The 13,053-nt window shown below is 37.1% G+C and overlaps 1 protein-coding gene across 1 annotated transcript in view; it reads right to left on the bottom strand.

Annotated features, from left to right (window-relative positions):
* Window positions 1–13,053, bottom strand: part of LOC128638737 (carcinoembryonic antigen-related cell adhesion molecule 19-like) — a 397,938-nt gene that overhangs the window by 283,581 nt on the left and 101,304 nt on the right. Inside the window, exon 2 of the mRNA XM_053690870.1 lies at window positions 8,486–8,827. Coding sequence (XP_053546845.1) covers window positions 8,486–8,827 — 342 coding nt within the window. The remainder of the gene's footprint in view (window positions 1–8,485; window positions 8,828–13,053) is intronic.

Below are 13,053 nucleotides of genomic sequence, written 5' to 3'. Positions count from 1 at the left end.
ATATTCGAGTACACTCGCTCAGATGCAGCATATTTTGACACGTATTCCACTTTCTCATTACTTTCCCTACGTCACTTATTACACATATGTCTCATTTAATATTAGCAATTTTAAACCCCCGCCACCAACTAATTTTTATTAAATAGCCTTAGACACGTTTTGAAAATCAAAAAAATAGTGTATAATTCAAATTTAAACAGAATGTGTTTATTGTTTAGTTGAGACTTATATTAATTTGCTCTCGGCTTTAGGGCGCAGTACACCCATACACAATCTTCATACAGCTAAACAAAAGTATATAATACTTTTTGAATATATGTATGTTATTAATATATTGTCTTTTGATGAAATATGTTTTGTACAACCAATATTAACGTAGCTTTATCTGTACATTTAACTAACTTTTGCACCTTGGATCCCCATTTGCAGATTGGTATGCTCCATTAGGGGTGTGAGATTTTTCTGATCATGGATTGGTTAGCAACCAGTTTAAATATGGCAGCTTTGAGAATGTTTGTATAGCCTGATGAAACAGTGTGTATCACTGAGAAACGCGTTGCTGTTGTTTTTATCATTGTTATTAAACCTTTTATATATTTTAATTCTCTATCTGCTGCCAGTTATCCTTTTTTATCCTTGGGCTTGGGCCTGGTGTATTTATCCTGGTCCTCCCTGAGCATTTGGCTGGTACTTTGGTACATAGTTCCATATCCTTTCCATCTACCTGGATTTCCCTGGACTCTCCCTGGTGAGACGAGGATCTCCATCTGTGCAACTCCATCCACTGTGGTCGACCGGACGACGTGTGGTTCCAGACTGCGTTTTCTGCACTTGTATGTGCGCTTTTACTATCATATTGCTGTGTTATATTTACCTCATATGATCTGCACCATGTGGCGCCCTCTATCCAATTTGTTCTAGATCATTCATCTGTGTTCCTGGCATAACACTCAGGAGGAGCGGCCTACCTTCATCTGGAATTTTGCCCACTGCACATACCTTTTGGACCATACTCTTGGACTCTGTTGGATTAGATAAGTCTACCATATTGATTGGACTAATACAAAACATATCACCCTTATATTGTTTTTTATAGGATCTCCATTGTTCATCAAACATTGTTGTTATCCATATCCCCCATTGCTAGTATTATCTGTACTATCTGTCTGGTATTATCTAGTCAAAGTGTCATACTAACCAGAATCTATATTGTTTCACTCTTGCCTATATTGTTTCACTCTTGCCTTAGGCGCCTCTTAACTGTGCTCTGGTAACTTTGGGTTTCCAGTGGCACCTATCGTTGTAGTTAGTAAATAGTTATTAACTATTTAATAACTACCTAGTTAAAATAACTACAAATTTACCTGTATATAAATAAAACCTAACCTGTCTTACACTAACACCTAACCTTACACTACAATTACATAAATTACATAAATTAATACAATTCACTAAATTACACAAAAAAACAAACACTAAATTACACAAAATAAAAAAAGACATCAGATATTTAAACTAATTACACCTAATCTAATAGCCCTATCAAAATAAAAAAGACCCCCCAAAATAAAAAAAAACTAGCATAAACGAAACTGCCAATGGCCCTTAAAAGGTCCTTTTGCTGGGCATTGCCCCAAAGAAATCAGCTATTTTACCTAAAAAATATATACAAACAACCCCCCAACAGTAAAACCCACCACCCACACAACAAACCCCCCAAATAAAATCCTAACTTAAAAAACCTAAGCTCTCCATTGTACTGAAAAGGGCATTTGGATGGGCATTGCCCTTAAAATGTCATTTAGCTCTTTTACAAGCCCAAACCCTAATCGAAAAATAAAACCTACCCAATAAACCCTTAAAAAATCACAACACTAACCCCCGAAGATCCACTTACAGTTTTTGAAGACCTGACATTCATCCTCAAGAAGCCGGCAGAAGTCCTCAACGAAGCAGCAGAAGTCTTCACCCAACCGGACAGAAGTCTTCATCCAACTGGGCAGACGTCTTCATCCAAGTGGGCAGAAGTGTTCATCCAGACGGCGTCTTCTATCTTCATCCATCTGGAGCGGAGCGGGTCCATCTACAAGACATCCGGCGCGGAGCATCCTCTTCAATTGACGTCTTCTTCTGAATGAGGTTTCCCTTTAAATGACGTCATCTAAGATTGCGTCCCTTAGATTCCGATTGGCTGATAGATTTCTATCAGCCAATCGGAATTAAGGTTGAAAAAATCCTATTGGCTGTTGCAATCAGCCAATAGGATTGAGCTTCAATCCTATTGGCTGATCCAATCAGCCAATAGGATTGATCTCACATTCTATTGGCTGTTCCAATCAGTCAATAGAATGCAAGCTCAATCCTATTGACTGATTGCAACAGCCAATATGATTTTTTCAACCTTAATTCCGATTGGCTGATAGAAATCTATCAGCCAATCGGAATCTAAGGGACACCATCTTAGATGACATCATTTAAAGGGAAACATCATTCGGAAGAAGACGTCGATTGAAGAGGATGCTCCACGCCGGATGTCTTGAAGATGGACCCGCTCTGCGCCGGATGGATGAAGATAGAAGATGCCGTCTGGATGAACACTTCTGCCCGGTTGGATGAAGACTTCTTCCCGGTTGGATGAAGACTTCTGCCCGGTTGGATGAAGACTTCTGCTGCTTCGTTGAGGACTTCTGGCGGCTTTATTGGGTGGGTTTTATTTTTAGATTAGGGTTTGGGCTTGTAAAAGAGCTAAATGCCCTTGGGGAGCTTAGGTTTTTTTAGTTATGATTTTATTTGGGGAGTTTGTTGTGTGGGTGGTGGGTTTTACTGTTGGGGGGATGTTTGTATATTTTTTTACAGGTAAAAGAGCTGATTTCTTTGGGGCAATGCCCTGCAAAAGGCTCCTTTAAGGGCCATTGGCAGTTTAGTTTAGGCTAGGGTTTTTGTTTTTTTTTGTTTTTTGGGGGGCGGCTTTTTTATTTTGATAGGGCTATTAGATTAGGGGTAATTAGTTTAAATACCTAATAATTTTCATTTTTATTTTGTGTAATTTAATGGGGGGGGGTTGTAATTTAGGTAATTGTATTTAATGTATGTAATTTATTTAATTGAAGTGTAAGGTTAGGTGTTAGTGTAAGACAGGTTAGGTTTTATTTTACAGGTAAATTTGAATTAATTTTAGCTAGGTAGTTAGTAAATAGTTAATAACTATTTAGTAACTATTCTACCTAGTTAAAATAAATACAAACTTGTCTGTAAAATAAAAATAACACCTAAGATAGCTACAATGTAACTATTATTTATATTGTAGCTAGTTTAGGTTTATTGTACAGGTAAGTATTTATTTTTAAATAGGAATTATTTAGGTAATGATAGGAATTTTTATTTATTTTAATTTTAATTATATTTAGGTTAGGGGGTGTTAGGGTTAGGGTCAGACTTAGGTTTAGGGCCTAATAAATTTAGTATAGTGGTGGCGACGTTGGGGAAGGCCGATTAGGGGTTAATAAATGTAGGTAGGTGGCGGCGATGTTAGGGGCAACAAATTGCGGTTAATAATATTTAACTAGTGTTTGCGATGCAGGAGTGCGGCATTTTAGGGGTTAATATGTTTATTATAGTGGCGGCGATGTCCGGAGCGGCAGATTAGGGGCTAATAAGTGTAGGTAGGTAGCGACGACATTGGGGGTGGCAGATTAGGGGTTAATAAGTGTAATGTAGGTGGCTGCGATGTTAGGGGCAGCAGATTAGGGGTGTTTAGAAACAGGGTTTATGTTAGGGTGTTAGGTGTAAACATAACTTTTATTTCCCCATAGGAATCATTGGGGCAGCGTTACTGAGCTTTACGCTGCTTTATTACAGGTGTTAGGCTTTTTTTCAGCCGGCTCTCCCCATTGATGTTTATGGGGAAATCATGCACGAGCACTTAAAACCAGCTTACCGCAGCGCTGGTATTGGAGTGCGTTATGGAGCTCAATTTTGCTCTACGCTCACTTCTTGCCTGTTAACGCCGGGTTTTTGTAAACCCATAATACCAGTGCTGTAGGTAGGTGAGCGGTGCAAATAACTTGCAAGTTAGCACCGCACTGCTCATAACCCAAAACTCGGAATCTGGCCGTTAGGAAATATATGCTGTGATGTTGATGGAGCCGATATAGCCCTGGGTTTAAGTGCTAAAACTAAATGTCAATAGGAAATACCTTCAGCTGTGTGTCCTCACACTTGTAAGGTAGCCATATGTTGGTTTCAATAATCCCCTCAGCGGTCCAGGCTGCCTCCAGAGGGATATCGATACCTATGGAGAAAGAGGTATTACCTTGGTGTCCTTAGGTGGATTATGCGTATAGGCCTCTGGTCTTGAAAGTTCGACACTCATCCAGCATATAGTGTCCTGTGAGTATCGGGATTGAGGAAGCGGGGGTCACGTGACTCACTTCCGCATCATCAGAGGTCAAGTGTTGGATCCGTGGCAGTTTTGACAGCTTCTGTGTCACTATATTAGTGCCCGCTTGTAGCAATTAGATCCAGATAATCCTAATGAAGAGCTATAGTTGTGGTAGATGTTATGTATACACTGTTAATCAGATACCTCCCTCCGTTCGGTCCACCGAACTCCATAGGGTAGGTTACAGAGTAGGTAGTAGACAGGAAATTGAGAGACAAAATATGTCAGCATGGTCCCAAATCCTAAATTTAGCCTGATTGGAAAACCAATTTACTTGGAGTGATAGCAGTCCTTGTCAACGCGTTTTGACCGTGGTGGGCTTTATCAAGACCTGTAAAACATAATCACTCCAAGCTTTAAAAAGGCCTCCATTTTTTCTGATTTGATGGCTATTTTATGATCTTCAATTTGATCTAGCATTTACCTCTGTCACTGCTTAGCCTGCGTCTGTAAGAAAACTTCCGGGTGCAATGTGTTCTTTACGAGGACTTCGTATCCCAGCATGCTGTGCGCTAGAAACTTAAAGAACACGTTGCACCTGGAAGTTTTCTTACAGACACAGGCTAAGCAGTGACATAGGTAAAGGATAGATCAAATTGAAACCACTATCCTTGAGAAACCATCTCGATTCCACCTTAAATTAGGATCATAAAACGGCCATCCAATCAGAAAAAAGGGAGGGCTTATTAAAGCTTGGAGTGATTATGCTTTACAAGCCTTGATAAAGGCCACCATGGGCGATAATGCGGAAGTGAGTCACGTGACCCCCGCTACATCAATCCCGATACTCACAGGACACTATATGCTGGATGTGTGTGTCGAACATTTCAGACCACAGAGGCCTATACGCATAATCCACCTAAGGACACCAAGGTAATACCTCTTTCTCAATAGATGGTGATATCCCTCTGAACGCAGCCTGGACCGCAGAGGGGATTATTAAAACCAACATACGACTACCTTATAAGTGTGAGAACACACAGCTGAAGGTATTTCCTATTGACATTTGGCTCTAACACTTAAACCCCGGACTATACCGGCTCCATCAACATCACAGCATATATTTCCTAAGTCCTTAGACTGTTACAGGTTTTATATTTTTCGGAATTTGTACTTTTTTTTTTAGTATAGGTTGTGATTTAATTACTGGGAGACGTCCTAGATATTTTACAGGTTTTATTGTGTCAAAGTGTTTGTTTACACTCCTCTACATTATTGATTAAATACTAATTATTGTATTTATTGTATATATATATATTGTCCTTCTGACCATGTAGCCTTGGTTTTATTTAGTGCTGCCTCATTACTGTTTTCATTAGTCTTATCTATTTAAACCTGAGGAGTTTCACTGAGTAGCAGCAGGATTGGGTTTTTCTATAGACGCTCCTATATCTCTTTCCTACTAATATTGCATATACATACATCTCTCAGCCATAGAAAGTATTTTTTCATATTCAGTGACATCTCAGTATGGGATGTCATAGGAAGAGATGTCACACGAAGTAAAGCAATATGCAAAAACAGAATTTTTAAGTGTTGAAGTATAAAAATGATAAATTGAATTTAGAATTTATACCAGTAAGCAGAAAACAGTCTGCATAACTGGTCAAAAATGTTTTAAAGTGTCCAATTTAAACAAATAATACATGTGCACATATATTTACAAAACCTTTACTATTAACAGTCATAAATTCTTCCAAAAGACCATAAAATAGAAGCATTATTGCACTATTGTAGTAAAGTTATAATGAAACATAAGTCAACTCCTAATCAATTATTTTTAACTGTCCAGCTGTATATATTATCACTTCCCTATATATTACACTATTGTGTAGCTAAGCTGAGTGCTTAAAGGACCACTCAATGCAATAGGATAACATAATTAACATGTGCATAATAAAAAGACAATTATTTAACACCTACTATGAATTTCAAAAAAGCAGTAGATTTTTTTTTCCTGACAAATTTATTTGTCCTCCCATTTTTACGGCCCCTTCTCTTATGTGGCAGGCATCAGCCAATCACAGACTAGTATACATATACCCTGTGAGCTTGTGCACATACTCGTAGGATATTGTTTCCCAGAAAGTGTCCATATAAAAAGACTGTGCAAAATTTGATAATGGAAGCAAATTGGAAAGTGTCTTAAAACTGCATGAACTGTAGTACCATAAAACTACCTTAGATCCACTGTCCTAAGCCAGCAGTAATACTTCCTATGTTATCCTTGACTCCTAATGACACTCTGAGGCAGAGGTGCAGGGGAGGAGCTAGGCTGCAGTGTGACAAATTACTATAAACAGGAGGAGAGACACAGCAAATACTGTTTGATTATGTACAGCACCTGACTGGGTGAGCTGTTGGGGGGAAATTAGATTTTTGTATTATTTATTCTAACAACAATTTTCATATTTTTTTTGCACTGTGTGTAAGAAGTGGTATATGTTTAAAACTCATGTTAAAATCAGGAAGCTGCAGACAAGGAGTGCGAAAATATGAAGATTACTGTCTGACTAAATAATGCAAAGATGCAAACAATTTTACAACAAATCAGCATAGCTCCTTACCTAGTGTGGAGGAGCTGTTTGTGCTCTTTCTTCTTCTGATTTGTGGCAGTTTAAACATTGGTCACTCAGAGAAGGTGCAGCAAAGAGTCCCTGCCTAGACCTGCTCTGAGTGATGAAGCAGAGTACTTGCTGCACGCACAGCGTCACCGGAAGCTCCTCCTCATTCATTTGTGTCATACATGCCCCAGCTCAGTTGAAGTCATACATATATATATACTTCCTTGAGATAGTAGTCCTGCACACTCTGCTATGGCACTGACAATGGTTTTATGGTTTGGAACAATCTATTTTGTATGCAGCTATTACAGAGATATGAAACCCAATTTTTTTCTTTCATGATTCAGATAGAGCATGCAGTTTTAAGCAACTTTCTAATTAACTCCTATTATCAATTTTTCTTTGTTCTCTTCGTATCTTTATTTGAAAAAGTGGGAATGTAAGCTTAGAAGCCGGACCATTTTTGTTTCAGCACCTGGGTAGCGCTTGCTAATTGGTGGCTAAATGTAGCTACCAATCACCAAGTGCTACCCAGGGTGCTGAAATACACTGTCTGCATTTATCAATGCACAAGCATTTCACCAGAAATGCTTGTGCAATGCCGCTCACTGGCGGCCAATCGTCAGCTAGCATGGGCTGTCAATCATCCCAATCATATCGGGATGAATTCAATCTTCCACCTTTTAGGTAGTGGACAGGTTAAGGAGCAGTGGTCTTACGACCTCTGCTACTTAACTTCCGTTTCAGGTGGACCTAAAACAATGGGCCTCAGTCCGAAGCAGCATCCCCTGCTTAACAAATGGAGCCCCCTTCCTATCTATTTTTTACTTTATATTTTCACACTTTAGTTGGTGTAGTTCACTGTACATTATTTTCACAGATTTTCTGTATTTTAAGGAGACTAAATCCCCATTTTTTTCTTTCATGATTCAGCATACATTTTTAAGCAACTTTCCAATTTAATTTTGTTATTAAATTTTCTTCATTTTCTTTTTGTATCTTTTATTAAATAGCAGAAAGTTAAGCTCAGGAGCGTGCACATGTCTGCAGCACTATTATGGCAGTAGCTCTGCAAGAATTATTATACATTAGCAAGTATTTCCTGCCATGTAGTGCTCCAGATATGTGCATGCTACCTATCTAGATAACTGTTCAACAAACAATAAAAGGAGGATGAAACAAATTTAATAATTGAAGCAAATTGGAAACTTTTTTTTAAATGGTATGCTCTTACTCAGTCATAAAATAATCATTTGGGGTATCATGTCCTTTTAATATGAGTAGTGCCTGATTTTAGATTTTTTTGAGGCTTTAGATTTTTTTCTTTTTCCAATTGATTTGTTTGGAACTCACCATGAAAGCCTGGATGAGTCTGCACAGTAGAGGATTAGAGGATATAGTGCTGTGCTTTGTTTTTGCTTTGGTTGCAGCAGGCAAATATCATAGTGTAAGAAAATAATAAAAATATTAATTTACTCACCATAAACCAGTAGTAGTATAGTGGCTTCTGATTTAATCATTGCTTGTACTGTCACAGTGTAGTTAGCCTGGTCTGCTTTCTTTAGGTCTGAGATGTGTAATGAGGCATTAGGAAGACCATTGGCTCGAGAAAAGTTTTGAGCTCCTAGAGCTATGCTATTATTAATGTTGAAGAAGATTTGGTTATCATTATCTGCTGTTTCACCTTTATACCAGGTGAAACTTTTTATTGTTCCTTTAATTCCAGTGACAATCAAGGTGACATTCTGTCCAACCTGTGGATACTGAGGAACAAGCTGAATACCAAATCCACTGATCACATCCATCCATAGACTGATGAGAACTAAAAAGAGAAGCAATTAAAACATATAAATATTTCATACAAATCTGATAATATTTAAGATTATTATACAATGGAGAGCACAGCTTTTTCTTCAGCACTGAAACAATTACAAGAAATATATTTGTTTAATACAGACTGACAGAGAAAAAGCTCATCTGTCTTCAGTAATAGCAAAGGGTAATGGAAAATTTTCTAAAACAAACATCAGGGAGTAAAAAGATATCTCTAAAATAGACAAAAGTACAGCTATTTAGCCAGAAAATCACAGAGGTGAATAATAATCCATAACTGTGTATTTCCCTTTGTGCTTTAGTTTAATATAAATATCAGTAAGAATGGATTTTGGATAGTGAAATATTTGTTGTGATGTATCAGACTTGTCTGTGTCAGAAAAGCACAGATAGGAAATCTTAATTGCATTCTATGTCGAGCAATACCGATTTACTTCTATTATCAAGGTTATTTATCCAATTATTATCCAATTTACTTCTATTATCAAGGTTATTTATCCAATTATTATCCAATTTACTTCTATTATCAAGGTTATTTCATTATCTTGGTATCCTTTACATGTGGCAGCAGTTTTGCAAGAATGCTTTTAACATTTATACATTGTCCAAACACTGCTGCCATTTAGTGCTCTAAAGCATTATTGTAAAACTGCTGCCATATAGTTCTTCAGACATGTGCACGCTACACTTCCTATCTACATATTTTCCTCAACAAAGCATACCATGAAAAAAAACATAAAATTCATAATAGAAGTAAACAGGAAACTTTTTTTTTAAATGTATAGTCTGTCTGAATTATAAAACAAAAATATGATTTTCATGTCCCTTTAAAAACTGACTTGTAATACCAGAGGAAAAGTGAAAGTAGTATAGATTTTGCCCAAGTAGTATTAGTGCTCCACTTGTAATCTGACCCTAAGGGGTCGATTTATCATCGGTCATGGCCGACAGACATCGATGAATGCAGACAGCATACGCTGTCGGCATTTATCATTGCACAAACAATGCCGCCCTCTGCAGATTCGTGGCCAATCGGCCACTAGCAGGGAATGTCAATCAGCCTGATCGTATAGAATTGGCCGGATTGATGTCCACAGCCTCAGAGCAGGCGGACAAATTGTGGAGCAGCGGTCTTTCAGAGCTTGATAATTCGGCCCCTATAAATTTTTTATAGTCTATACAAAATTATTTCTTTGCCTAAGTCACAGCTATTGCATAAAATAAAAATTAAAAAAATCTTCCATTTAGATACTAAAATCCCTCATGGTATGAATAGGGAATGGGATCTTTCTGTGTTTTTATAAAAAATGTGCTTTGTTACTTTAAATAAATTGCAATATTTGAGTACGGTTAACAAAAAGATGTCATGGGAGGGGTATCAGGGTATTTTTCAACATGGCTGTGTTTGTATATTCTTACATGATTAAAGGGATACTAAACCCAATTTTTTTCTTTCATGATTCAGATAATGAGGCCCATATAATCAAGCTCCATAACCTGTCCGTCTGCTTTGATGAAGCGGACAGAGATCGCCACAATTTGATCGAGTTGATTGACACCCCCCCTGCTGGCCGCTGATTGGCTGCGAGTCTGAAGTGGGCGGCGTTGCACCAGCAGCTCACAAAAGCTGCTAGTGCAATGCTGAATACGGAGAGCGTATTGCTCTCCGCATTCAGCGAGGTCTGTCTGACCTGATCCGCATTGTCGGATCAGGTCTGACAGACCTTTGTTAAATAGGCATTAGAGCATTCAATTTTAAGCAACTTTCTAATTTATTCCTACTATCAATATTTCTTCGTTCTCTTGCTATTTTTATTTAAAAAGCAGTAATTTAAAGCTTAGGAGCCAGCCCATTTTAGGTTTAGCATTCTGGATAGCACTTGCTGATTGGTGGCTACATTTAGCAAACCAATAAGCAAACATAACCCAGGTTCTGAACAAAAATGGTCCGGCTCTTAGGCTTTACATTCCTGCTTTTTAAATAAAGATAGCAAGAGAATGAAGAAAATTTGATAATAGGAGTAAATTAGAAAGTTGCTTAAAATTGCATGCTCTATCTGAATCATGAAATACAAAATTTGGGTTTAGTGTCCCTTTAAGGACATGTAGGTCAGAAGCGTTGTACGTTTTGATTCTCTTTTGCTAAATTAAGCATTAGTTAATATATGTGCTGCTGCCTTTTACATTTTAGTAAGTATATGAAGTACAAATGCCTCCCCTTGCCATTTGGTGTGCCATTTATTGTACTCACTGTTCAAAAAACAATTAACTTGCACTGTTGTCCACAGTAAGAATTTATAGTTTTACATGAATGAAGCGGCTTAATAGTTTTAATGTTGTAAAACTTCATTTTAACAAAGCACCATTTACAGTGTGAGAACAGTGTAAAGCCACATATTGTAAATGAGAAAAGTTGCAGCCACTTTCTTCTTTGATATATTATTATTACTCTATACTTTGAATTTTGATTCCAGAATGAAACCTTGCAAAATGTAAAAATATGTTTAAATAAAGTTAAAAAAGTAAAAAAAAAAAAGTATAACAATCAATTTAATGCACATAAATACTGTATCCTATACACATGAACATTATGGGCGAGATTACATATGCGGCGTAGGCTTCAGCGCAACTGCTGAACCCCCCGTCACCCATAAATTCACCTTGCATATCAGGGATTCACATAAACGGCAACGGCAGTTCATATGCTGCCGTAAGTCAGATAAACTGGTGATGTCCAGAAATGTGCGGAAATACACACTTCTCGAGTCGCCAGTGATTTACGGCAGTTTAGAAAAACACAAAAAAATCCTACATCACCCGTAAAAGTCTAACCTGCCTCCCAAAAATATACCTGACACATAAAAACCCCTATACCTGCCATCACCCCACATAGAAATTACCAATAAATGTATTAACCTCTAAATCGCCAGCCCCCACAATGCAATTTTCCTTAATAAACTATTATCCCCTAATCCGCCACCCCCCTATCACAATCTACCTAATAAATGTATTAACCCCTAATTTGCCATTCACCCACATCGCAATCTACCTAATAAATGTATTAACCCTTAAACCGTCATCCCCCCACAACAAAAACTACTTAATAAATGTATTAGCCCCTAATCCGCCATCCCCACACAACGCAATAAACCTAATTGCACTATAAACCCCTAAACCACTAACCCCCACATTGCAATAAACCTAATTAACCTATTAACTCCTAAACCACCATCCCCCCACAACACAAATAACTAATTTAATCACTAATCTCCATCCCCCACAACACAAATAACTAATTTAATCACTAATCTCCCTAACATAACACCCCCTAAATTAACTCCAATTACATAAAATAATAAAATTAAAATAAAAAATCTAATATTACTTTAAAAAAAGCTAAGATTAAATTAAAATAAATAAATCTAAAATTACAAAAAATAAAAAAGTCTAAAATTACAGAAAAAAATAAACCAAATTATCAAAAATAAAAAAATTAAACCTAATCTAATACCCCTATGAAAATAAAAAAGTTCCCCAAAATAAAAGTACCCCTAATCTAAACTAAACTAGCAATAGCCCTTAAAAGGGCCTTTTGTAGGGCATTGCCCTAAGGCAAAAAAGTATTTAGTCAGCCACCAAAGTGCAAGTTCTCCCACTTAAAGGGACATGCCACCCACATTTTTTCTTTGATGATTTAGAAAGAGAATGCAATTTTAAACATATTTCTAATTTACTTATATTATCTATTTTTTTTTATTCTCTTGATATTCTTTGATGAAAAGCATATCTAGATATGCTCACTAGCTGCTGATTGGTTGCTGCACATAGAAGCATCATGTGATTGGCTCACCATGTGCATTACTTTTTCTTCAAATAAGGATATTTAAAAAATGAAGCAAAATAAATTATGGAAGTAAATTGTAATGTTGTTTAAATTTCTATTCTCTATCTGAATCATGAAAGAAAGATTTTGGGTTTAGTGGCCCTTTAAGAAGATGAGAGAGGCCTGTAATTTTCATCATAGGTATACCTCAATTATGAGAGACAAAATGTGGAAACAAATCCAGACAATTACATTGTCTGATTTGGAAAGAATTTATTTGCATATTATGGGGGAAAATAAGTATTTGGTCACCTACAAACAAGCAAGATTTCTGGCTCTCACAGACCTGTATCTTCTTTTTTTAGAGGCTCCTCTGTCCTCCACTCATTACC

Source organism: Bombina bombina, chromosome 8, assembly GCF_027579735.1.
Source record: "Bombina bombina isolate aBomBom1 chromosome 8, aBomBom1.pri, whole genome shotgun sequence".
NCBI lineage: Eukaryota > Metazoa > Chordata > Amphibia > Anura > Bombinatoridae > Bombina > Bombina bombina.
Note: the sequence above shows the minus strand (reverse complement) of the source record. Positions and strands in the feature narration are given on the sequence as shown.